Genomic DNA, 26,000 nt, shown 5'->3' with positions numbered 1-26,000 from the left:
ATAAATGTTCAAAAGTTGGGATTTTTAGTTGCTTAGTGAAGTAGAAGCTAAGCTCAGACTCTCTGAATTTGGATAAATGTTCAAAAGTTGAGATTCATTTCCCTTCTTCGATTGCTGGCTAAATGTGCTTGATTGGTTCTGTGATTCTGTCAACCGATTTGTTTAAAGTACTTGAGTAGTCTTTGATGTATAGTAGAGAATAGAGTAGTTTATATCTTGGGGCATGATTCTTGATCATATTTATACAAGTAACATTATTGACTTTAATTCTGTGGAATCACTATCTGAGTGAATGCACTGAATTGTGTATTTTATACACTTTGAAATCATACACAGGGAGAGGGTTCGTGTGGGTATAGAGTTTGGCAAGACGAGCTAGAAATGATGGAAGCTCGTCAGGCAGAGGAAAGGATGAGCTCGTCTCAATCGGGAAGGGTAGATTGCAACGGTGGAGTCACTGATGCCATTGAGGATGACAGCAAGCAGAGGGATGAAGGAACTGATCATGTGTCACCTTTGGTTGAACCTTCAGATGATCTTGTGTGTCGTGAAGTAACCCCTTGGAGGAGGGATCAGTTGAAAGGCATGGAAGAAAGATATAATTTGACTTCGAGGAGACCTCACAAACGATCACGTTGTGGAGGAATAATAGGTGATGAATCTATCCGTAATTCTTATGTCGAGAGTGTGTAGGTCTACGAACTAGGAAACAAATTGATAACGGATTTTGGAAATATCAATCAGGAAATGGATAATTCGTTGTGGGTTTTGGTAGGGAAGATTGCCTTGGGAAATTTTCTGACGTTGTTAGGTCTACTAACACTAATAGAGTACATCAGTTTTTCATCTTTTCTGGTGTCTCTTATTTGGAATAACTCTTGCAGCTTCGGGTTTTCCAAATTCTGCTAGCGTTTCGACAGTACGTGTAGCACTGAATACTATGTCAACTAGACACTGTTGGATGGCGGATGCAATCCATCGGAATCTAAGCACTGAACTCAATGGCTGGTGGGGAAGGCTTGTTTTCCATCCGAAGCGCTGCTTGATGACTTATGAACTGAAATCATCCACCTCGTGTAAGTGGCAACCGTCCTCTTTTTCTTTCGGATTTTCTTGTTGTGTCTTGCAAATATCCATCACTGTCTAATGGTTCCAAAACTGATATTAACAAGCAGTGTACCTTACTGTCTTGAGCTTGAGCAGCAGGCGTTGATTGTGTTTCGTTCTAACCCTTAGTTTCCATCTGATCCATCTTTTTGTAGCTGTTTCCAATCCTCTAGAGTTTGTGGTGCAAGACATTTTGGTGAACTTTAGTAGTTCAATCACCCCAGGAAGAAATGCAAAGGCAGTCCAAGGCTATAAAGAGCTTTCGTTCAATCTGGAACAGCATCATAGTCCTACTCTTATAGACTCCACTTATGTGGTACCGGAACAGATTGTGGTCGATGCAACAACTTCAACAAGGAGCTCAGATATTCCACTTTCTCCTGTTTCTCTAAAGAAACCATCTTGCAAGCCAACAAATGAAGGTAGAATGTCAAAATCAATCTCGAATGTATTCCATCAAGCTGCCGAACGCCTCCAGGATGAGCTTCTTGCCCGTCTGGAGACAATGGATGTTAAAGACCACGCTGCCATGAGTCAGGAGGCGGAAGCTACGTTTGCTGCTCTAGATTGCTTGCTCTTCGATTACAAAGATTTCAAAAGGCACGTGGATGAACTGATCCGTTGTGCTTCACAATTGTTTGAGATTGACCAAGCTATTCTCACGAATGATTCTCATCAGAAGTTAATTGAGATCTGTTCTACAGAGAGAGAGAGGCTAGATGAGATCAACCGCGTGCATGCTGAGGCACTCGAAGCCCTGATCGACAGCAAGAATCACATAAAAGTTTTGCAAGAAGAGATCTCTTCTGCCCTGGCCCGGCTGTTCCAGATTGAAGCCGATGTATCTTGTTGTGAGGTTGAGATGAGGTGTTTGGAGATCGAGCTCGAGAAAACATCTCAAAACAAGGAGGCGTTGGAGGGCAAGTACTTGATTGCATCTAAAGAACTGGAAGAGTCTCAGAAACTCATCAAACACAGTGAAGCAGAACGAAATGCTGCAAAGGCTGCATTCAACAGGGCAAGGGCATTGCTACGAGGATAGAATTGCACCCGAGCTGCCTCGTTGTTCATGTAACGTATCTAGGAGTATCTAGGATCAAAATAATGTCTACTCTAATCTGTAATATATCCTTGTAATATGATATCTGTTGTTATAGATTGTGGTTTTGGTGTATGACAATGTAACTATAGTGAAGCTAAATAAAAGAATGCAGATTACAGAAAAAAGTGATAGTATCCAGCATTTTATTAAGGTTAGGGAGTTTGAGTTTGAAAACATACAGCATTCACACTCTCATATTAAACACACTGTGCCGGAGATTTCTGGTACAAAAGCCACATATTACAACACACAACTTCACTTGGCTGGTTCATAACCATAGGGATTCTTGCTAGCCCAGTTCCACTGATCCAGGCACATCTCGTCGATCCCGAATTTCGCCCTGAAATGGAAAGCAACACTAGCTCAACAAACTACAACTCTAAGCAGTGAAATATGGCACAACCAAATAGTCACACTTACTTCCATTTCAGCTCCTTTTCAGCTTTGTCCGTCTCTGCATACACGACCTCAGCATCACCCGGTCGTCGATCAGCCATCACCAACGGAAGTTTCTACAACATCACAACAAGAGTTTTGTCTATTTAATTCTACAAATATGATATGATGTATATTTACAGCACCATGTGGCATTTATTTCAAGAACTTACCTTCTCAGATGCTTTCTCAAAAGATGCTACCATTTCCAATACAGATGTGCCCTTCCCTGTCCCAAGATTGTACACCTCACAGCCTGCAGGTCACGTGCATTATCGAAAATCAAGACACTAAACATAACTAATCAATCACAGATTCACAGTCGATAAACAATCAGGGTCCTTAGAGCTTAGGATAAGGAATCACTAGCAAAAAATTATATTCTAGTTGACCAAATTTACCAAAAAAAGTGTATAGATGAAGATGATATGGTCATTAACTCTTAATAAGAAGAATGATTACACCCTACTCAGAGCACATACCTACAGAAGTATCAGAGAGCTTGTTCAAAGCAGCAATATGGCCATCTGCTAGATCCACAACATGGATATAATCACGAACCTGAAGATCACATATACAGCTACATTTTAATAAACATCTTAATTCAGATAAATCTACAACAACTATGCAAATAAAGTGCTCATGCTCAAATACATCTGAATATTATGTATATTAACTATTCAACCCCCACCAACCTTTCGACTCCAACAGTCCACAATAGACTATGTTGCTTGTGGAAATCGAAGTATATTTTAACATCATTAACTCACGAATAAGAAGTTGTAGCATGTCATATGTAATACTGAGTCTATAAACTGAAAAAACTGGCCCTGGAGATTTTCAAAATGGTTCACTAAATGTATCTGTGCACAAAGACAATATGAGTTAAGACAAAGGTACTTACTCCTGTTCCATCCTTGGTCGCGTAGTCAGTTCCATAAACTGTAAGCGCAGGTCGCCTTCCAACGGCTACTTGTTGCACAAAGGGCATGAGGTTGTTTGGGATTCCTCTTGGATCTTCGCCAATATAGCCACTAGGATGCGCGCCAACTGGGTTGAAGTACCTTAGCAAAATGATCTTCCATGTGGGGTCTGACTGGTAAAGATCACGGCATATCTCTTCAATGAAAAGCTGAAATAAAGAACGTAAAATTTCAGGTGATCTTGCTAATAGTACGAAATAACAACTCACAAATACACAGTAATGTAACATACAAATACAGCACATATGTACACAACCAAGACATGTGTTAAAACTTATTTTTTTGTCTTGCCAATATCTTAGATAAAATTCATTTCTCAAAACATTTCCATTAAGATGAATTTGAAGTTACCTTTGTCCTTCCATAAGGATTCAGAGCACTAATGGGAAACTCCTCTGTGCATGGGACTGTTTTTGGTGAACCATACACGGTAGCAGAGGATGAAAACACTAGCTGAAATGTGAGAATGAGTAAAATCAGCACAAAGAGAATGAAATAAGTATAAGTATGGGGTGGAAGCAAAATCGGGCTAGTTACCCTTTTACACCCATGGGCAGCCATGACCTCCAACAGAACAATTGTACCAATGAGGTTATTGTTATAATACAGCAAGGGTTTTTGCACACTTTCTCCAACTGCTTTCAATCCGGCAAAGTGAATAACAGCATCAAACCTTCATTAGGTGAGAATGAGGTGTCAAGATGTTACATAAGAAATTCTGGAGACATATGTACACATAAAGTAACTTCACTATATACTAATCTAGTACTTATCATATAAAATGCACTGTTTGTATACTAAGATAATTAAATTCTAGGGCAACAAAAAGTACATACTATAACAATGTATCAGGTAAATCCTTTATATATACAAAGAAAATATAAAAGAATGAAGTATCTTGAAAAGGTTGAAACTTGAAAGTATTATTTGACAATCAATATGATCATCATAGCCAGTGGATGAGAAATAACTATCAACGACCAGGCATCCATCTATTTCTCTAAATAAAAATCAGCATACAGGAAAGAGCATATGGCACTTAGGACTTTTTACACTAACAATAACATAATTTTGATTTATTTGATTGTCGAGACTTACTTTTGGGAAGTAAAAAGCTCCTCAAGTGCAGGCTTGTCCCGAAGATCAATCTGCAAACCAAAAATGGAGAAGATAGTAAACTAAACATTCTCTCACACAACTACAGCTGCATTAGAAACGAACAATCATATCAAGCAAAACATTCTAACAGAATACCTTAATTATTACTATAACATCAACCTGATCTAGTGCATCGAAGTCATTATCAGTTCAAACAATGCTAAGGAAAGAGCTCCTCGACCTAGCATATTATTCACATATTTCCACACAACAAAGCCAAAATACTGAAAGGATGGCATAACATAATCAGCACAAAAAAGTAAAGTTTATTATATTTATACCACAGTACTCTCTATTTCAAATTGATCACACGCTAGTGGAAACCAACTAATAAGGTGATGGATCAAACTTTACTTCAAGCATTGATTTGCAGACCAACCATTAAATTCATTAACAAACACTTTGCAAACCATTGACTCTAGTTGACTGTTGTTGACCACTCCGGAGAAACCAAGAACAACACAGATCAAAGAGAACACCAAGAACAATACATATCAATCACAAAACAAAAGCCCTCGTAGAATCAAAGTGCACCCATAACTAAAGCACAAGATCAATCCCCCCAATCCCCAAATAACATCACAACTCAAAGCACCAAAAAACTCAATCAAAACCCAAAACCCCAAATAACTATGGAATAAAAAAGCAGTCTTGACAAGGTAGAAAACCTTATGAAAAGTGAGATTTGAGCCTTGCTTCCCAGCAAGTTCCTGGACCCTCTTGAGGGAAATTTCCGACGAATTGTCGAGATTATCCACCACCACAGCCTTGTAACCGCCGAGCAACAGCTGCAGCACGGTGTGACTGCCAATGTAGCCGGCGCCGCCCGTCACCAGAATAGTCGACGACATGTTTTCCAACTACTTCACCCAAAAATATGAACTGTCGAGTAAATTGATGGCCAGCTGAGATCACAGTGTGAGCAAACAGTATATATATACCACTGAGATCGAACAAGAGCACTACAATTAGAGGCTCGAAATAATTAATTCAGTGATTTGATACAATAAATAAATACTAACTGTACCTTTCGCTGATTGGATGATCCCTGAAAATTATATTTATGGAGAAAAAGTGAGATGGGTCAGGTTAGATGTAGAGATTCTTGTCTCGTTGTCGATAAAGTTCTGCCTTTTATAGAATTCCCAGAATTTATTTTGAGGGTTTTTATTTTTCTGGGAATCGATTTGAAGTTTCTAATTACAACTTTATAAACTTTTGAAAAGTTGGGATTTTGTGAAAGTAGGGAAGGGAATACAGCGCTTTCTTGGCCGGTCTATTGCATTCAAAGAATCGGATCCTCAAATATTCATATCCAGAATCGCAGAATCTATCGATTTTAATTTTAAAATGAAATACATATTTTAGTATAAATAAAATTATTCATTTATAGTTCAATGTATACATAAAAAAATTGTGTTTTCTTTTAGTGATTTTTTAGGTAAAAATATGTTAGCTCTGTGATTATGAAATTTTATGAAAATGTTTCCAAAACTTTTTATCATGGTAGGTTTAGCCAAAGCGATTAGGGGACCTATTTTAATGAAACTTTTATTAATTCTTATTAAAAGTTATTGTTACTATAATTTATAGTATGATTAAAGAGGCGTGCTCAAATATAAAACTGACCTAACTTTTTTCTATAAAATAACGTATAAAGTGTAAACCGACAATAAATTTTTCTGACTCTACCAAACATATTTCAGTGTAATTCTATGTAATTTCTCCCTATTAATCCAAATGAGGATTTTTGTGGGATTAATTTGAGTATCTACATATATTTTGTGGGGTTAAACTTACATTTTTCTGTAATTTTAATAATCAATTGTTTTTATTATGTGATTGCACAATATGTTGTTGCATAAATGACCTTAGTTAGATTAGCAATAATTAATTTTTTATTTATATGTAGTTTTCAATCACATTGTAATGAATTTGAAGTATGTCGGATTTTTTTTTTTAATTTTCTTTATCTATGTTTTTAAACGACCAAGCAACCGTTTCAACGAAAGATTTTCAACCATATCATTTAGATATTAGACTTTGTAATATCATTATCAAATTTGTTTTTGCTTCCTCTCTCATTCTGTGTTTTTTCGATGTGGAAAATATTTCATAGCTATCAATTAAATTAAAAATATAGTCTTTTATCCTCTCTCGTGTACGTAATTGTAATTTGGCCGAGGCCAGAAACCAATTTTGTGTATTTTATGTTTATTCATTTCTTCGTAAATTGCTTTATGATTTGAGACTGACCCATCAGATGGAATACAAATTTTTGGTGTATTTTTGGCTGTTTGTCCCTTTTTTATCTTTATTCCTAACGCCTCAACCTCTCCACATTTTATTTGTTTTCTTCCTACATCGAATCCTTTATTTGGTGTGATTTGACATAGAATCACATAGCAATTTGATTTTTGACAATTGAATTCACCATTGTTAATCCTAATGAAGGTTAATTATCATGAGATTACTTCAGAGAAAATTCTCTGAAATTCAGCAAGCATAAAAAGCAAGGGCTCTTTCAACTTTATCCTATTCCACTATCATTTCTCATTTGCATAAACAATGTCAACCATTTCATCTCTTAAACTTAAATATAGGAGTAATATTTATGTGACAGTCTTGGCCTTTATGTGTACACACTTAAAAGTAAGCATTTGAACATTAATCTACATTTATTTATATGAAAAATAAAAGAAACAATATTCATTACTCAAAATATAATAATGAAAGGTGAATCATGAGGTCTTTTCCAATCATCACCAATCAAGATTGCTTGAATCTAAGGCAATTCCGGTAAGACCTAATTGTGATGGTTTATGAGACCAAATTTATAAATAAATCTAATCTATTAGTATTTGACAATGATTATTAAGTAACCAAGCCTTCTCTCATATATGGCTCCACACAAATTTGGTACCACCAGCTATAATTTTATGTCATAATCCAAAAAGGTTTCTCTGATAAAGATGAGCACACAATGGTGTAACATTAAATGATAAATAAATTTTCATTTACATTCGTCCATTTTTACAATGTAGAGCTAGAGATTAATTCCCAATAAAAATAAATGTCAAAATATCCCATCCCCAAGCACAAGAGATGAACACATTATGCTGTCTTACTCCATTGTGTAGATTAATGGAGCATATTTTCTCATATTATTATGAGAAAAAAATCATAAAATCGACACAACTTGGATTGCTCGGAACAAGCCGGCCTCCTCTCTTGCACAACTTGGATTACTTGGAGTGATTAACCTCGAACCTGTACAAAACGGACGCCATGCCGACTACCATCTTATTCACCGACTACCTGTCTGAAATCTGGTCGGCAGGAAGAGGCTCGGAACTAAGAAGTCGCTCAGCTTCATCGTTTGCCTCAGCTTGCAGTCTCCATTTCTGCAATGACACAAACATAACTGTCACATACAATAAGCAATTTCAGTTTTGCTAGTTTCGCGAATTGAATACGACAACATGCCTCTTCAAGATTCTCAAGCTCCATGATTTGCTCTATCTGCTGAGCAATATTTTCCTGTCAAAAGAACAGAAGCTGTTGAGCAGGCGGTTTCTACGTCTTTTAACAGAAAGAAGACGGCATACCACATTGCTGACTGCTTCTGCAGCAACCACATCCACGTCCAGTTCTACCTCAATTTCAATCATTGAAGATATCTGAAAATGGTAAACCATAGCCATGTGGTGTTCATAACTTAAATGATAAATCTGCAAATAATTCAATATAAGCATCGTTTGTTAAATTTAGAATTCAGTTCTTTAAAAAAATACGTACTCTAGCATAGCTCTCGATCAGTTCAATCCGAGTCTTGAGAGAACTCTCCAAGCCTTCACGCACCCTTTTGACTCTATTTCTTCGAGCACTAAAATAAAATATAAAATCTTAAGTTAACGATGATTCCACAGATCGATGCCAGAGGTAGAGATTAGACAACATACCGATAAGAAGGTTCTCCAACAGCATAAATTTTGTTCTCCAACTGGCACATACGAGCAAGCATCCAGACCTAAAGGACAATATATTGTGTAAACATCATTAAGAGATGGCCCTCGTCCAATCCGGTATAAGTGCATTAGCAATTTAGCATATGCAGGCACATAGATGAATAGCAAATGTTTCTTTCATTAATATATTTTCAAACAATTTAAAATAAAGGAGATGAAAAACCAGTAACCAGCAAGCAGTGTTAGTATTCCAGAACAGAACCTCATTTTCAGCAGCTTTCTTCAATTCCTTGATGCGAGACTGAAGTACGTCATACTGAGATAATAGCTGCTGCCTTATAGATGTTACATCCACTAGTCTTTGTGGAAGCTAGCAACAGAAAACACATAGACAGGTAAGCATGACCGTGGAAGACACTTATTCAAGGTTTGAGAAAAAACGTATATTAAGTAGCTAAACTGTTGAGGAAGCGCATATCTAACTCGAATTGCTGGGAATCGAATTGAAACATAGTACTTCCTTTCTGTTGTCACTTGAGATTAACAGAATACATGCATCATGACATTAGAAGATAGAGACACAATAAGCTATAGATTTTTAACATACTGAGAGGTAAATATCACATGATTAGTTGCCCGTGAGATATATATGTGACGAAGAAGCTACTCAGCCAAAAAATAGCATGTATGTAGAAGCTAGAAATTGAAAAGTGTTGACGGCCATCAAAAAGCTCAAGAATAGAACAATTATATGCTTGATAAGTTTTCAAGCAGAAAATGAATGCTGCGGGGGCAGTAGTTCATCAACGAGACCTGCCTTGTTAAGCTGAGGAAGAACCACACTGCTTAAAGTTGTACCCACGGCGAGCGAAGAAAATGCAGCAGCTGCAATTAACGGAGGCAAGCTAGGATCAAGCATTCCAGAGGCTGCGTCACCAGTAGCAAGCACCACAAGAATGGGGAATAAAATAGATGGACTCAGCATGGATCTGGTCGCATCTTTTCGAGGGGCTCTTAATAATCGTGATTCTCTACCATCTTTATGATTGGTCAGGCACATGGGCTCACCAGGGTAGAAATTTGGAACTCTTGCACTCAGCTTTATAGGACCAACTTCTCTGTAAACACTTAATGGAGCTGCTATGGCAACAGTAACTCTTTCTCCTTCCTGAGCAGGGAGATCGACCGTTTCAGTGGCAAACCTGTGTGTTCTTGCTAAGCCGGAAGGGGTCTCCACCTGCAGGGGGGCATGAGTGATTGATCTAGTAAAGCTTGTCATCAATTCATCATTATATAAAAGCAAAGTGGTAATATAACAGAACTGCACACTTTCAGATAGAAACTTCAAAGCAAATGGGTGTCAAATTCTCCAAAGGGGTTTTTATAAGTGTAAAGGGTAATTTTAAATTTGAAAACTGCACTTGACATCGCAACAGAATCTTGAAACAAAAGCATTCAAACTTGATGTATCATATACCCAAAAATGAAAAATAATTTTTATAAAAATATTACCACAATGGAGTGAACAGCAGCTGGAATATCTTGTTTCGTAATTTGCAAGAATTGTAGCGCTCGTTTCCATGCAGGGACATCCATGCTGCGTTCGGCAGTAGGAGGTCCTTAGAACAAGTGAATATCCCAGGATCAACACCATGTGCATTTACACTTTCTTATTATTGGCTAAAGTAAACAACAAATAAAACAAGTATCTTGTCACTGAGAGGCGTGAGGTGATTTTAGACTTGTCTGTCACTTACTAAAGACAATGCCTTCACATGTCAAGAAAGACAAGGAACTTAAAGAGTGCATCTACAGGAAATGAGAATAATCAATAATGTACCTAATTTCTTCAGATTCGATGCTCAGGATGTTCCCTGAAACTAGTTCATACTGATAACGACACTTTGAACATGATACAACCTGAAAATGAAGCGTAACTGAGAATTTGCAACTACCACGATCAAAAAAGAATGTCTTAAAGAAAATGAGACAACAATTGATCAACTTCTTCAATGAACCTTAGGCATACGTGTGGCCATAAGAACTTCTTTTGATTGAGATAGTTTGCATCCTTTATTGGTCTGACCCTATTTCGGGCAACAGATCGTGGCCACTCACTCATAAGGAGTACTATAGAGAAATAAGGCAAAATCATGAAATTCCTTTTGCTAATGAACCACAAAATTTGATGGTACACACTCACTTAAGGAACCATTTACGATGATCCAATTGACTCACTAACCAGTGTAGAATAAAATGACAGTGCTGGATCGATAGCCACTAACACGGACTGGTAACTGAAAAATTAACTGTAAAATCGAGATTGTATGCACATACCTGAATGCCTTGCTGTGGTTGAGCGACAGAAACGGCTATCATACAACTGGGGCATCTCACCACCTTACCGAAAGGAACCTGAAAAAATTTATTACAGTTTCTTGGTAAGGAACATCCTCTGCCCATGTTAGTTTCGTTCTGGAAAGCATGCTTAAAATTTCAGACATAATCTCACAAATAATAATTAGGAAAGCCTGGAAGGTGGCTGTTGATAATGCAATTTCATAAAATTTGCAATCTTATACCCACCAGGCACCAAGATAAACTTTTAAAGGATCTAAAATGTGGTACATCGACAAACTGTCTACTACTCAGTAGTCATAAGAAAGTGATTGGGATAGAATTAAGAAAATAATTAGAGAATCCAGTTTGAATGAAAGATGAATATGCACAATACTATTATGAGGGCCAGGAACTGTTTATCATTTCAGAAGTCGATACTAGCTATATAAACATCAGGCTTGTGCCTTGTAGAGCCGATCATAAGGTCTACTATATGTGAAATGCATAGATATGTAACTTAACCCTTGAGATATTCATATTGGACAAAATTGTTACATTTTCTCCCAATTTCAGCAATCATGACATACAAAAAGGAAAATGGAAGTACCAAGGAAAGGAGTTGAGCAGATTCATTGCAACAAAGATATATGATTTCCAAGTTTCATTAAAAAACAATGATCACACGACTTCAAGAAAGTAAAAACGTCATAAATAGGTGATAAATAGATACCTCTTCACCGGGAGACACTCCCACTCGGCAAACACAGTCAACCACCCTAAGGGCATCTGAAACCCTCAGTAATGCAGCAAGCCCCTTCACTAACAACGTATACGTATGTACATCCGGTCTTGACCAATTCCATCTCTCCACTGAAGTAGCATTCTCCCCCCAACCTGTTCAATGAAAGTGCCAAACAAACCCCAAATGGCAAAAGTTATCTCACAATCACATTATTAAAACAAGTAAAAAGCAATCAAACATAAATTCAAGCAAAAGAAGACAAAACAGTTGGGTGCAATGAGAAAACATAATTCAATCGGAATTTTTGAGTACCTGAAGCAAAGGTAGAGCGCATGGCGGAGAATACGGAGAGGGCCAAGTCAGCATTGCCACGATCAAGGGCGGCAGAGATAATCAAGCGGCAGTCCGAGGCAGTGACGTGGCCGGCGCTGCCTCGCTCCTCCGAAATCAAACGCAGGGCCTCGGCGGCGTCCGGGGCGGCGGAGACACGGGCAAGCAGCGCTTGGTCGAAGAGGGCCGAGGCCAGCTTGCTCCCTTCCTCCGGCGAGGAGGAGACCTGGCTGTTGGCGTTGGAGGCGGCAGCGGTCTGTTTGGGAATGGGAAACAAGTAATGGTTTTTCTTGGCGGGAAAGAGGAAGCAGAAGTGGGTGGTGGTGTTGGTGTGTCTGGGCGGGTGGTGAGTGGGGAGTGGGAGCAAAGGGGAGGAGCACCGCCACGACTGAAGATTCATGTGCTTGATGGGATTTTCGGAAAGAAACAAATTTCAAGCGTAAATTGTGGGATTTTTGAGAGAGAGAGAGAGAGAGAGAGAAATGCTGAATTCGGAGGTGTGAAGTTGGGGATGATGGATGAGAGGCTGCGGACAACTCATAAAAATACAATCTTTTTGGGAAAAAATGCACAAAACTGGTAAAAATCAAATCTTTATCCAGAAACATCAACAAAATAATTCTATTTAAAAAGAGAGGAAGTTGGAGGTGCGGGGAATCGAACCCCGTGCCTCTCGCATGCGAAGCGAGCGCTCTACCATATGAGCTACACCCCCGCTCTTGCTAATCATTTCTTAGTTAATAAACTTGAATTTTCAACTTTCTATTGCAATATTTCAATTTCATAGTTCTTGATCACGAGTTCTATAACTATTAAGATAAGTGTGAGAACATAAAACGACGTTGTTTTTCATGTCATGATTAATAATTTAAGGATTACAATGAAGTGTACATAAACATAGCTCATCACTTTTTTAAGTATTAGTAGAACATAAAACGACGTTGTTTTTCATGTGATGCCATACTAAGTTTCTACAAAAAAAAGAGTGACAATGTAGCATATAAAATGGATGCAAAATATTTTTGATATAGTTTTAGGTTGATTCAACATTTCTTGTAGTTCAATATATATATTCAATAAAATTGGGGTATAGTTGAGGGTAATAAAATGCACAAAATCCATCCAAACAGGAAAGCATCCTCAAATAGGACATATAATTAATGATAAGATCCAAAAATGCATAGAGCCAAAGTGGTTAAACAGAGGTTCAATAATACATTATTGCAGCAGATGATTTCAGCTGGTTTGTTACTTGCCTATAGGAAGCTTATTGTTCTCATCTTTTTGCTTCCACTAATGATCACACTCCACACCTGAATGCTGGTGTTTTTAATTATCAAGTAACAAAATTTAAGGCCACTAGTTCTCGCCGTAGAGCCACTTCTCTGAATTGCTTGTGTAGCTCACCAACTCCTCAGGTTTAAACCATAGGTTGATTTCATCCTTGGCTGTCTCAGGGCCATCACTACCATGAATTATGTTCCTTCAAAATAAAACATATTTCGATGTCAGAACAAAACAATTTAGTGAGTTTGTTTCATGGCATCGAGCGAGGAAGCATACCTTCCAACTACAACGGCAAGATCTCCTCTGATGGTTCCGGGCTCTGATTTCTGAGGGTCTGTGGCACCAATGAGTTTACGGCCATACTTGATCACTCCTTCACCTTCCCAGACCTGAAGGAGCACGAGGATAGAGTAACAAGTTAAGTAAACTCTAAGCTTTCTTGCAAATAAATCATATGAGAGCTGAGCTCTTCTAACCATGGCAATGACAGGTCCAGAGCTGAGGAAATCGCACAGCCCATTGAAGAAGGGTCTTTCCTTGAGGTCGTGGTAATGCTTCTCGGCAAAGCCCTTTGAAGGAACCACTATCTTGATGGCCACAAGCTTGAATCCTTTTCGCTCAAAGCGGGAAACAATTTCTGAGATCTGAATTCAACAGAGACATTGTCGAAATGTAAGAAGCATGCAGCAGGATCAAACCTTCATCCTATATAAAGTAATGGTGGCCTGGTAGGGGTGGGGTGTATATGCATATGAGTTCTTGTGTTTCTTCAATTCAAATGTAAAGCGAGCTTTTCCTTTTCATATAGGGGAAAAAATGAACCATAAAACAAAGAAAGTGTGAGAGTGGATAGAACCCTAAAACAGACAAAGTGTGTGAGTGGATACCAGTCCTCTTTGCACTCCATCCGGCTTGATGGCAATGAAAGTTCGCTCCATCTTAGGACATAAACAGAAGAAACGGAATGCCAGTCAGCAGAGAGGCAAAAAAAATATTTCCAATTCCATGAAACAAGTGAGATAAGACAAGGAAATATGAGAATACGTACTGCTGCAGCATGTGCCTCCTGCTCTTGTAGCATGAAAGCTATAGAATAACAAAAAAAGAAACAAAGACGAATGAGTAATGGCATTAAAAAATGCTTACATTTAAATCTTGAGAAACTTAGACTAGGTGATATTAGGCCCTCTACTAGTAGTTCAAACAAAATCGCCAACAGTTACTTGGCTTGAGCATACATAATTTTAGCAATAATTAATTCCCTATTCAGTAAGTGAGCTCATGAATGTGTAGCTGTCTGACTGATAAATTCACCAAGGGAAAAAGTATAGATAGTATTCTGCACCGAAACATGGCAACCACAGCAGCCAAACAAATAAAAAGCTAATACCTATCATCTACATTTCTAACAAAATACACCGCATACTGATTTACAATATGAATTATATCAAAACACTGAAAAAAGGAGGATTCTACAGACCTGCCGCTGGAAGGGCAAGGGCACTTGAAATCCATCCCATGTATGCATTTCCTGAGTTAGATGCACCAAATGAAGCTGCCCTTCCTCGGCTTGAAACTACCGCAGCAGCAGCTGCTGCTCTCCCTCCTGAAATACAACTTTTTTCTTAGTTTCTCATTATCCGGAATATGGATGAATAAAAACAATTCAATGTGGATTTATTGAAAAAACATAAAATAGTCAGCTAGGATCTGACAAAATCAAGATCATTGAAAAACAGTTATCTTTATCAGTTTCTCGGAAGCAAAAATAAGAGATTACACGAGAAAATGGAAAAGGAATGGATTAAAACCTTCAGATCAATCATTCCACATCATATTATCACAAACAAGAGCATACAAAAAAAGACAAACTTTTCCAGAGTCAAAATAATTACTTTCCACTAAAAACAGTTCCTTCCTTCACAAATTTCATCCAAAAAAACAATCTTCGACATAGCACCAACCGACATCTCAACAATAGTCAACACTCAACAGTTGATTTAACAAGCTCTATGATGATGCACGCGATTAGATTAAACCTAATAGCTCCAGCTACACCAAATAAGCACCAATCATTATGCGTATTTGACCATAACCGATTTAAAGCTGGATGTCACAATTGTATAATTTGGTGATAAAAATAGCAGTAGAATTTACCCGAAAATGAACGAGAGGACTGCTTGGAAGCAGCGGAGACGAAAGATCTGGCAGATCTGAGAATCTGAGACCTCATTTCTGGAAAATGTTGATCTAGATTTGGGTGAGATAAGAAACTCAAAGCGGTAGTTGTGCTGAGGGTGAGAGTGAAGGAAGTTCCAATATAGTGATAGGTTTTCTTTTATACTACTATGTGGCTTTCCGAATAACACCGTGTTTGGTAGTAACAAAATTGAAAAAAATTACTGCATCTTGCTTTACTACTATAATTTGGTAGGTGAATTAATTACTCTTCAATGCTTATATTTTTTTATTATTGGTAAATAAATTGAAATTAAAAAAGCTTTATTGCAGTGGACATGACAATGACCAATCTTTGATGCTATATTCCTTTTCGACCAAACCAACCAAACCTAATGGCTATTGAGAAATTAGAGTAGTAAAAGGAGTAAAATAGTTGAATATGTCCACTAGAAAAAGATTATTTGTTAGGAGTACTAGGTATCCCTCTGTCCGCGAATAAAAGTCTCGTTTTTTCATTTTAGTCCGTCCACAAATAGGAGTCAGATTCACTTTACCATAAATGATAATAGGGTCCCACCTTCCATTAACTAATTTCACTCTCATTTCATTTAAAACTAATATATATAATTGAGACTCATATTCTATTAATTTTTTTCTACTATTTTTTTTTAACCTTTCTTAAAACTCGTGCAGTGAGACGGATTTTAATAGCATAGAAAAGTTGTACTTGGTGCATTCATAAGTGTACCCAGTTAGTAGCTGAAGTTTCACGCCTTTCAAGAAATGTTTTGAAGTTAGTTGTTAGTTATGGAAAAGGTTAAAGTCCAAAGTAGAAAAAGAGGCCTAGCTGAATTGTTGGGCCGACCCAAATCTTATTCTCTCCGGAAAAGCACACTTTTTTCCAAAGGCATAAAAGTAGTATTCAAAAGCTGAGCTTTCTGGAGCATCACTTTCTTTTTGGAGTATCAATTAAGTAACTATATTAAGAAAGATAGTAGTAATCCTTATTTTAAAAACAACTTTGTACCACACCCTTTTAATCCACTCTTTGTCATTGATAGGGCGTTACTTTTCACAGCGAATATTTATCTAACATTTATTCAAATTCGTCAAATTCTCAATGTTGCACAATCTTGATAGATGAAGTGAGTGTTAGTACTTTATAATATTCATTTTGCATTGCACCAGAGCAATATTAGTATGCAGCAACGGTAATGAACCTGACAGTGACAAATGTGAGAATCTATTATCATTGTCTAAAAATTTCAAGAGCACTTCATGTAAAAAATTATTTGTAACTCGTTTTAAGCCAAAAATTAAATGCTGATATCTTTTGGGAGTAGTATATAACAATATTGTTGACTATAACGTATCACCTTTATATAGTCGTGATCCATATGGATAATTATTAAATAATATGCAAAATACTTCCCTATTTCAAATTAGCAAATGAACCACTTCCCCATTAGTAGGTCTTAATGAGATCATGTTTAATTTCAGTCTGTTTATGTTGGTTGATCATTTCAAGGTTTATTCCTTTCTTTTTTTAGAGTGTGTATCTTTATGGTTATCAAGTGGTATGAAAACTTGTCAATCCTTAACCATCAAAAGATCGATTCATGTTTCTGGGCATGAAGCAACCTTAAATCTTTGCTTTTGGATAAGCAGCCTTTCAGCACGGAAAATAGACACCGAGGCCGTTGAACCTTACTATCTAAGGTCATCCACATCCATGTCTCAATATCATCTTAATACCGTCTCATCCCTTAACTATTCATAGGCCTCACTGCACTTTTTACCCATCTTTTAACTAAAAGACAGCACCTGGAACCGTCCATCTCTTAACCATCTCATCCCTTAACTATTCATTCAATTTCATTTTTTTATTTTTATTTCCAACAAATTCAATTAATAAAAACACACTTCATTAAATAAAAGAAAATTACAATTTAAAATCCTAGAAAATATAAAAAATACATAATTAAAATATTAAAAAAAATAAAAAAGATATAATTTAAAATACTAGAAATTAAAAATTGCACACTTAAATTATAAAAACTACTCCGCCGGCGAATCATCCCCCGAAAGCGGTGGCAGTGCACCTGTTTGAGGCTGAATACCAAATTGTCTTGCCAAATACTCAATGCTGACAAAATGGGCTTGATATTGGTCAGGCGTCATGCTGGAAGTGTCAGCCATTGTGGACGAGCCTTGGGTGCCCAACGACGAACCGGAAGCACCCAAAACATTGTCATGCCCCCACAGTCGACAAACGCGTTCAAGTCGTAGCCGCCCTCGCCGCCGGAGTTTCCGTCACCGGACATTTTGCAAAATTGGAGAGGAAAGAGAGATGACATAATAGTGATGAGAAGAAAAAAATATGAGAGATAGTGTGTTTTTATGTAAAATGAAAGAGGTCATGGGAGTATTTATAGAATAAAAAAAGGAAAAAAAAAAAATTGAATTCAAATGGTAATATTATCGTTTTAACATTTTAATTTTAATTTTTTCGGAAAATCGATTTTAAAAAATAAATAAATTATTTATTGCGTCAGTTGATGACGCCCACTCGCTGGTCGGCAAGTGGGCGTCACGCCTCGTGCCAGAGCTCGACAGCTTCATCGAGGCGGAGGGACACGCGACGCGATAGGAGGACTGCATCGCTATCTCGATGCTGGTTCGTCTCGCCGAGACGAGTCCGAGCCCGTACCAAGATGGCGAAGTGGATACTCTGATAAACAAAAGGTTGACCTAAGCTAAAAGAACACCCAAAAATAAAGAGATCATGAAAATGAATTAAATCGCTGTTGGCCATCCTAATAAACTGTTGATGCCATGTTCGTATGCGGACTAATTGCTTTGCCACTTTTGGTTGAATAGGTTTCATCAAAATTTATGGCCAAACTTACTGATTTTTTTAAATTCCACGCAATTGAATAAAAGTATACAACTAATCAAATTTAGATTTAGTCCATATAGGTACAAGTTATTCAATTCAATGCAACTAATTAAATTGAGTCCATATATGTACCAAGTTACAGTAGTTCATAAAAATCCACAAACTTTGGATGATCAAACCCAACTATAAATACTATATTCATAAAAATTCACAATTTTATGAAAGTTTGATTTATGTCTTCCTTCTAATATTTTAAGTTTGATTTATATCCCCCTTCTCTTATTTTGGTGATGGAATGATGAGTTAACTTGTTAACTGTTTAGATATATTTTTTATAACTCATATTCCGAAAAACATCGATTTACGTCCTTATGTGTAGTTCTAAAAAAAGATTTAATGTGTACATATGCAGTATGCAATACTGAAATTATACACAATAAATTGAGCGATGCAGTGTGCTCAACACTTTTTGAAGAGCATAAAAAAGGACTCTCCAATTACCCATGATCCGTCAATGCGTCGTACTCCTACTAAACAGTGTACTTGACATTAACTCCACAAATCTTCCTCAACTCTTTTCTTTTTTTTTTTGGCAAAACAACGTCGTTTAAAAAATCCACAAAAGCAGGCATACCACTACCAAAATATGGAAAGTGTACCCAACCCAGCCTTATGGGCCTGGGCCAAGCCGGTCATTATGGGTACTAGGTTTGGGCCGGTCCAGACCAAGGACAATATCGTCTTTTCCAGCAGCCTGTTGTTAGCCCAAAATAAATTGCAATTACCCCCTTCTCTCGCTCACTGTCCCAAAATTTTCCAATTTCTTCTCCACTTTATATTTTTCCTCTATTCCTACCCCCTCAAAATTCCATATTTCCAATTTCATTTTCCTAAAAATAATATTTTCACACCTGTGCCAATGCAGTATAATAAATAAATCGAGCTGCCGCTGTATGCGATGCTAGATTCCCCAATTTTGTTCCGCCGCAATCGAGCCATCTGAGAGGGGGTCAAAGCCTTCCGACTGCAAAAACATCGATTTTCCCAAGTCGGTTTTTGAAATTATTGTAGCTGGATTGGATTGGAGGGGGTTTGAATTAGGGCAAACTTCTGAATTAGGGTTTCGGCTTTCTCAAGTGTTGGGGCAGTTTTTTGCAATTCACGTGAGTGAACTTCGGCATTTCTTTCGTCTGTTGCTGGGCCCAATCGATAATTCCCGCTGGTTAGCTTTTTTTTGGGCTCCCGGCTTGGGCTTCGTTAACAATTAAGTTCGTTTTCGACAAGTTGTAGAGATGCCCAAGAGTTCGAGACACAAATCGCACAAACAGAGCAAACGCAGCTCAAGGGATTATTCCGACTCCGAAGAGGATGTAGTGAAGATGAAAGAGAAAAGTAGTAAAGATGATTCTGTTCGGGCTCATCGGGATTCAGCATCTGGTGAGAAGAGAAAGGTTTCATCCCAGCTGCGGGAATGCAAGGACAGTAAAGATCTGAGCAGTCATGGGAATGGCGATGCCTTGGAGGAGTATGTTTCATCCAAACGGCGGAAGGAGAAAACTGATGTTGCTATTGGCGGAGATCGTTGGAATGGGGGTGGAGATGAGAGAGTGGATGGGGACAAGAATGTGGAGAAGGATAATCATAAAGGTGAGAACTTGAAAGTAGATAGTAAAGGAAAGGAAAATAGTGGCAAAGGCGAGAGCTTGAGAGTTGATTCGAAGAGTAAGAGTAAACGTTATGAGAGCGGAAATGCTGGTGAGAGGAAAGAAGACATTTTGGCCTCTTCACTAGTGGATAGGGAGGAGAGTAAGAGCAAAGGGGAATCAAAGCGGAAATCTGAGAGGGATTCTTCTGCTCGTAAAGAAGGGTTGCAGGACAAGGATCGCAGGTTGGACAAGGAGAAAAGTGGTGGTCAGGAGAGCAAGAGTAGTGATGCTGAGGTGAAAATAGTGGAATTGGATATTGGGAAAAAGCAAGGGCCTCTGCCTGGTGATTTTATTGAGGAGAGACAGGACACACGAGCTCGAGAAAATACTGGTAAGGTAACTTTGTTAATGGTATTAGCTTGGATACTGGCGATTTATTTTTGTTAATGTGAGGATTTGATATTTATGAACTGTTCAAGTTTTCACTTCCTTTTTTTGTTATGCTTCCCCTTAACTAATGATCCTTCGACCAATATGTTATTTTATGAATGCGTTCGCTTTCTCATTGTCATTGATTCATGACATTAAACTTTTCTATTTTGATTTTTGGATGATCTGCTTTTTTGGTAAAGTGAGTGCTACTTAAGAATGATGACCTCAGGCCTCAACTTCTGATATTCTCTCATGTGTCTCCAAGGTTATGGACCGTATGGTATGAAGAGTGTGTGGAACTACCTTTTTGTTTTATGCATCAAATAAGCTGTTTAGATCAGTTGCTCTGAAGTACAACAAGATAGTATTCCTAATATTATGTTCCTGCTCATGTTTAGGTATCCTGAGAAAATTGGATTGCTTCTAGACTGACAGTGTGATTCTAGACTGACAGTGTGATTTGATTGATTTTTATCTTTCACTTTGTTGTTGTCTTCTTCCTCCACATTCCTGAGTCATTCTGGATGTTGCCATGGTTACTCTTTGCTCATAAATTTTAGACTACTTTGCTTCCTACCTTTTAAGAATCAAATATGTTGTTTTGTTAAATTGTACTTATCTGATAAATTAGAAAGGATGCTTAGGCTTGATAATTCTATAAACCCCACAAATGTTGCAACACAAATTATTAGAATCTGCTTTCTGAAATCTGATGCAAAGATTTCGGAGTAGAAATGGTTGTTCAGTCGTCATCTCTTTTTGCTACCTCTTTACTTTCATCAGAAAAGTAGTGTCTGGCACGCCTAATTTTCCGATTCATTAATTTCTGCAGAACGTGTGTTACTGGATGAGTTGCGGAGTCCTGACTTGGAGAAGGACATCGAGAAAAAGATACGCAGAAAAAGAGAAGGTTCTAGTGAAAGAGAGAAACATTATGATGATGCTAAAGAAGGTGGTGAGAGACGGTCATCATCAAAAGGTGATCGTACCAAGGATATAAAATATAGAGATGACAAGCACAAGGATGGAGTGTATACTGATAAGTATCAAGATGATGGCTACAAAGATGACAGGCGGAGGGATGAGAAGTACCATGAAGAAGCTGATAAGGAGTATAAATATCACGATGATAAGTATAGAGAAGATGGTGAGAAGGATTCTAGACGTAGAGATGACAGACATCGTGAAAGTGATAGGGACAGTAGACGCAAGGATGAAAAACATCGCGAGGATGGAGAGCGGGATAGTAGGCGGAAGGACGAAAAGTATCGTGAAGGCACTGAAAGAGATGGCCATCGGGATGATAAGTATTATGAGGATGGTGATAGAGACCGCCGACGTAAGGATGATCACTATCACGAAGATGATGACAAGGATAGTAGGCGTGGGGATGAGAGGTATAATGAGGACGGTGATAGAGATGATAGGCGCAGAGAAAATACTTACAGGGAAGATGTTGATAAAGATATCAGGCACAAGGAAGAAAAATATCAAGAAGACACTGAAAGAGACTCCCGCCATAAGGATAGTAAGCAAGGGGATGGATATGATAGAGATAAGAGAACAAGAGACATTAAATATAGGGATGAACGGACAACACGAGATCGGTCTGGTGATAAGTTGGACCTTAAGCGATCGAGGGATGATAGCTCTGCTGGAGATCATTATGTGAGAAAATCAAGTGCATATGATGATAGTCCAACCCATGATGATCGAGCAGCCAGGTACCGAGATGATCAAGGCAGGAGAAGAACTAACGATAAAGAGGATTATAGCGATATTAAATCTCGAGGTCCAAAGGATCAAAGATCAGATGCTGAAAGGAAGAGTACAAGCAGTGCAAGAATGGATTTGGCTACTGATAGAGTTCGGTCTGCTTCCAGAAATGCTGATTTGGAACTTACATCTAGCCATGGTAGACGGCGGAGTTCACCCCCATCAAATTCTCATACACCTAGGGATCACCACAGGTACTTGTATGCTTGCAATTATGTTCTAACAACTTGAGTTGGGTGAGCTTCTTAAGGGTAAGGGTGATTTTCGGTGAGCAGGGGAGGGGAGGTTGTTGTCAAGGGAAAATTATATTCTTTGTAATTTGTAGCAACAACTCTACAGTCTACAGAGAAGAAATTTTCATTTTCTTAAATGAGGAAGCATGGTATTGACACTGAATTTTGTCTGAGATATTATATAGTACTCCTGAGGCCCGAGTCTTATATTCTTTTTACAATTCAACCAATACTCAAGTTGATGATGACTTGCTTTTTTATCAATTTCTTTTCAAATTTCTGATGAGGTTGCAAACTTGCAAATGCCGGTGATATTAGATGAATGTGAGGTTTGGCTTTGTTGCAATTGTTGAACTCTAAGGCAGTAGTGATGGTGAAAGAGAGGACTCAAAATAGTTTTCAGTTGTTGTTTCATTTAGTTACACTTCTTCTTTTTCTTTGGGATGGGTTAATTAGCTGGCATGGTAGTACTAGCACAAATTAATAAAAGGGATTTGTGTATCAGAGCTGAGTGCATTGCTTGCCTACTGAAATCTCTTGCTTCATTTGTTTGACCGATCTTATATCGTTCTTGAAATTAAGGTTCCCTTATTTGTATTCACGCTTTTCTTTTCTTTTGAGATTGACGTCAGATATATACTTACTTTCTGTTCCATAGCTTTGTATTATGTAAATTTCCTTAAAACATTAATATAACACCATGCATGAACAGCTGCACTGGAGCATGTATTTACACGTCTATTAAATTTACAGGACCCTGAGGCAAGATGATTCCAAATATAGAGATTACAATTATGAAGAGAGAATCCGACCTTCAACAAGAGATCATGCTGGTGCTGCTGGAGGGTCTGAGAAGACTTCATCTCAATCAGTTGAGAAGCTTGGTCAAAAGGATGATGGCCATTTTGGAGAGCTTTCTGCTGAAAGGCGTCTCAAGTCTGATATTCGATCTTCACCCTTGCAGCTAGCAGATAAATCTCCAACATCAAGTAGTGACAGGAGACAGTTCAGCAGGCCTGATGTCAGACGAAGTTTTGATATTGAAGAATCAACACAGAGAAGTGGTGGTTCTCGAGAATGGAAAGAGTACAATGGTAAAGATGTAAGGGGAACTCGAGATGCCATGGAAGTATTTCCTGGAGAGGATTTTTTACAAGGAGATGCGGATACTTTATCTATTTCTTCACCTTTCACAAGAACTGGCCATTTTTCCAGCAGTTCTAAGTCAATGTTACCACCTCCCCTCTTTAGGACAGGTGTAGATAGTCCTTTGGGGTCAGGCCCAGGTGATGATGATGGTAGAGGTAAGTCCAACATGCGTCATAGGAGGGTTGGTGATCCCAACATGAGTAACATGGGTAGAATTCAAGGAAGTCCTTGGAGAGGTGTTCCGAGCTGGCCTTCTCCTGTGGCAAATGGTTTCTTGCCTTTCCCACATGGTCCACCTCCTGTAGGTTTTCATTCAGTTATGCAGCCATTTCCAGCCCCACCAATGTTTGGAGTCAGGCCTTCGATAGAGCTAAACCATCCTGGTGCTTACCATATGTCTGAAGCTGATAGGTTTTCTGGTCCTGGGCGTCCAATGGGATGGCGCAATCAGGTGGATGATTCCTGCCATCCATTACATGCCTGGGATGCTAGTAATGCCGTGTTTGGGGATGAGTCTCACATTTATGGGAGATCAGATTGGGATCATTCAAGGAACTTACCTGGTACTCGAAGCTGGGATGCCAGTGGAGATTTTTGGAAGGGGCCCAATAGAACTGGAAGCATGGAGGTCCCATCTACAGACAAAGAGAATAACTCTGTTCGAAGTGGCGATGAGGCTTTGGAAAGTCAATCTACTCAGGCAGCTATGAATGAGCAAAACCAAGTTGATCAGCAAGCAGATAGCACCGATGTTAGGCAGCAAATAAAGAGCCCCAAAAAGAATGAAATTGAGGGTAGTCTGGAGGATACTGGTGATATTGATAAAATGTTGAGAAAGGATGATGCTCATTCCCTGATTTGTGCTTGCTTTCTCTCTTTCTTTGCAACTGCAGAAATCTATGTCCCTGTACAAGAGGCAGAAAGAACATTATCAGGCTGAAGGTGCCGAGAAGACTTTGAGTGGTCCTGTTCCAAATTCCAATCAGGAGAATATGAATGTGGTAGATGAGAAAACTGAGAAACTGCCTCCAGCTGACGACATGCAAGGTGTGGAGGATGCTCTTCCAATCTTTGATATTGAGAATGATCCCAAAAATGGTATGGACAATGATGGAGGTCATGCAGAAACCAACATACCTGGTGGCGATATAAGTGAAAAGATGGAGGACCATGTTTCTGTCTCAGAGCATATCAACTTGGAGGTGAATTCAGTGCTTGATCCAGGGCCGGAGGAGCATGATGTGGGGATGCCTTCTGCTGAAGATGTTGAAGGCTCGAGTGATCCACTACCATCACCAGAAACGAAAGATTTGGCTGCAGAATCTGGCAGTAACAATGAGGAAGTGAATTTGGTAGATACTACTAAGTCTGATCCATTGCTTAATTCTGATATGTTCTCAGAAGCATCTGAGGCTATGATGCCAGAGTCTATCGTGACTGGGTCAGTCAATTTGAGTCGGATACATCATTCTCCTGAAAGTACACATTGAGACGATTTATTTTTCTGAGGTTTTGAAATGACTTTGGTGATTTCTTAATCTTCGTAATGTGGTTGCTGCTGCTAGTTAATCAATAAAACTCTAGTTCGTCTATTATTATTCTACTCTCTGAGTTTCTCTTTCTAGGTCGGAAATGTGGTTTTTTCGTTTCCTCCTGGAATGTCTGTGGTCTTTGGTTCTTTGTGAGGAATAAATGGGGAAAATGTTTGTATACTATATACACACATTCCTTATCCTCACCAAGATACCAAAGATTCAGGCTACTTCAGCTTCACCAGAGTAGGCTTTTGCTGATGAGTTGTGATCAGCCTCTGCAAATCTTCACATAAGGTACCTGTTTCTCTTTCTCTGCTCATATTGATTAGGAGTACTAGTATAGGTTTAAATCTTGGACCAATTTGGACATACTTGAATTAAAATCTAATTGCTTCTGAGTTAAAGATATTAGAATATTTGGTTGGTTAAGAAAATGGAATCTTGTTTTTCTGTGTCTTTTTCGTCTTTTCTAGCCATAAAAGTGAATAATTGCCTCTCTTTTATTTGGAAGGTAAAAAATGGTATGTTCCGAAAGAGAGAATTTCCACCCCTTTTGTCCTTTGGAGAGAAATTAAATAGAGGTGTATATAATCGAGAAACAATATTGGTTGACATTGGCATATATGATAATGAGGTTTGGGTCTGCCTCACAGATAGGAATTAATTATTAATCGACCATAAGGGTCAATACTATTTT

The 26,000-nt window shown here is 38.2% G+C and overlaps 5 protein-coding genes and 1 non-coding gene across 10 annotated transcripts in view; 2 read left to right on the top strand and 4 right to left on the bottom strand.

Annotated features, from left to right (window-relative positions):
• Positions 1-2,189, top strand: part of LOC125213980 — a 2,960-nt gene extending 771 nt beyond the window's left edge. The window contains exons 3-5 of the mRNA XM_048114807.1: positions 337-652; positions 885-1,076; positions 1,263-2,189. Coding sequence (XP_047970764.1) covers positions 337-652; positions 885-1,076; positions 1,263-2,149 — 1,395 coding nt within the window. The 3' untranslated portion in view covers positions 2,150-2,189. The remainder of the gene's footprint in view (positions 1-336; positions 653-884; positions 1,077-1,262) is intronic.
• A 133-nt stretch (positions 2,190-2,322) lies between these two features.
• Positions 2,323-5,989, bottom strand: LOC125213981 (UDP-glucose 4-epimerase GEPI48-like). 2 transcript variants are annotated; one of them, XM_048114809.1, is made up of 10 exons: positions 5,813-5,989; positions 5,454-5,667; positions 4,726-4,775; positions 4,165-4,300; positions 3,979-4,080; positions 3,549-3,776; positions 3,127-3,205; positions 2,818-2,900; positions 2,630-2,721; positions 2,323-2,549 (listed from the first exon to the last, which is right to left on the bottom strand). In XM_048114809.1, the coding sequence occupies exons 2-10, from the start codon at positions 5,634-5,636 to the stop codon at positions 2,465-2,467; spliced, it is 1,038 nt and encodes a 345-aa protein (XP_047970766.1). In that variant the 5' UTR covers positions 5,637-5,667; positions 5,813-5,989; the 3' UTR covers positions 2,323-2,464. The 2 variants fall into 2 exon arrangements, with proteins under 2 accessions (XP_047970766.1, XP_047970765.1); XM_048114808.1 differs by having other exon boundaries at positions 5,454-5,728; positions 5,813-5,988.
• A 1,769-nt stretch (positions 5,990-7,758) lies between these two features.
• Positions 7,759-12,703, bottom strand: LOC125215663. Of its 4 annotated transcripts, XM_048117151.1 has the most exons (13): positions 12,148-12,698; positions 11,824-11,987; positions 11,091-11,168; positions 10,594-10,673; positions 10,266-10,350; positions 9,822-9,990; positions 9,571-9,638; positions 9,016-9,123; positions 8,748-8,815; positions 8,584-8,671; positions 8,394-8,516; positions 8,272-8,325; positions 7,759-8,189 (listed from the first exon to the last, which is right to left on the bottom strand). In XM_048117151.1, exons 1-13 carry the CDS (start codon positions 12,563-12,565, stop codon positions 8,100-8,102), a joined length of 1,593 nt encoding a protein of 530 aa, XP_047973108.1. In that variant the 5' UTR covers positions 12,566-12,698; the 3' UTR covers positions 7,759-8,099. The 4 variants fall into 4 exon arrangements, 3 of the variants coding, with proteins under 3 accessions (XP_047973108.1, XP_047973106.1, XP_047973107.1); XM_048117149.1 differs by having other exon boundaries at positions 9,571-9,990; positions 12,148-12,696; XM_048117150.1 differs by having other exon boundaries at positions 8,394-8,465; positions 9,571-9,990; positions 12,148-12,694.
• Positions 12,704-12,807: 104 nt separating this feature from the next.
• On the bottom strand, positions 12,808-12,880 carry TRNAA-CGC. Its single transcript has one exon. It is a non-coding gene; the product is annotated as a tRNA-Ala (tRNA).
• A 410-nt stretch (positions 12,881-13,290) lies between these two features.
• LOC125216553 (nucleoside diphosphate kinase 3-like) lies at positions 13,291-15,768 on the bottom strand. Its single transcript, XM_048118298.1, has 7 exons — positions 15,610-15,768; positions 14,933-15,058; positions 14,501-14,538; positions 14,340-14,390; positions 13,929-14,096; positions 13,729-13,841; positions 13,291-13,648 (listed from the first exon to the last, which is right to left on the bottom strand). Exons 1-7 carry the CDS (start codon positions 15,683-15,685, stop codon positions 13,525-13,527), a joined length of 696 nt encoding a protein of 231 aa, XP_047974255.1. The 5' UTR covers positions 15,686-15,768; the 3' UTR covers positions 13,291-13,524.
• A 3,598-nt stretch (positions 15,769-19,366) lies between these two features.
• Positions 19,367-25,258, top strand: LOC125210137 (titin homolog). Its single transcript, XM_048109711.1, has 4 exons — positions 19,367-20,569; positions 21,443-22,580; positions 23,373-24,612; positions 24,662-25,258. Exons 1-4 carry the CDS (start codon positions 19,825-19,827, stop codon positions 25,256-25,258), a joined length of 3,720 nt encoding a protein of 1,239 aa, XP_047965668.1. The 5' UTR covers positions 19,367-19,824.
• The last annotated feature ends 742 nt before the right edge of the window (positions 25,259-26,000 follow it).

This window comes from Salvia hispanica, chromosome 3, assembly GCF_023119035.1.
Source record: "Salvia hispanica cultivar TCC Black 2014 chromosome 3, UniMelb_Shisp_WGS_1.0, whole genome shotgun sequence".
In the NCBI taxonomy this organism is placed as follows: domain Eukaryota; kingdom Viridiplantae; phylum Streptophyta; class Magnoliopsida; order Lamiales; family Lamiaceae; genus Salvia; species Salvia hispanica.
Note: the sequence above shows the minus strand (reverse complement) of the source record. Positions and strands in the feature narration are given on the sequence as shown.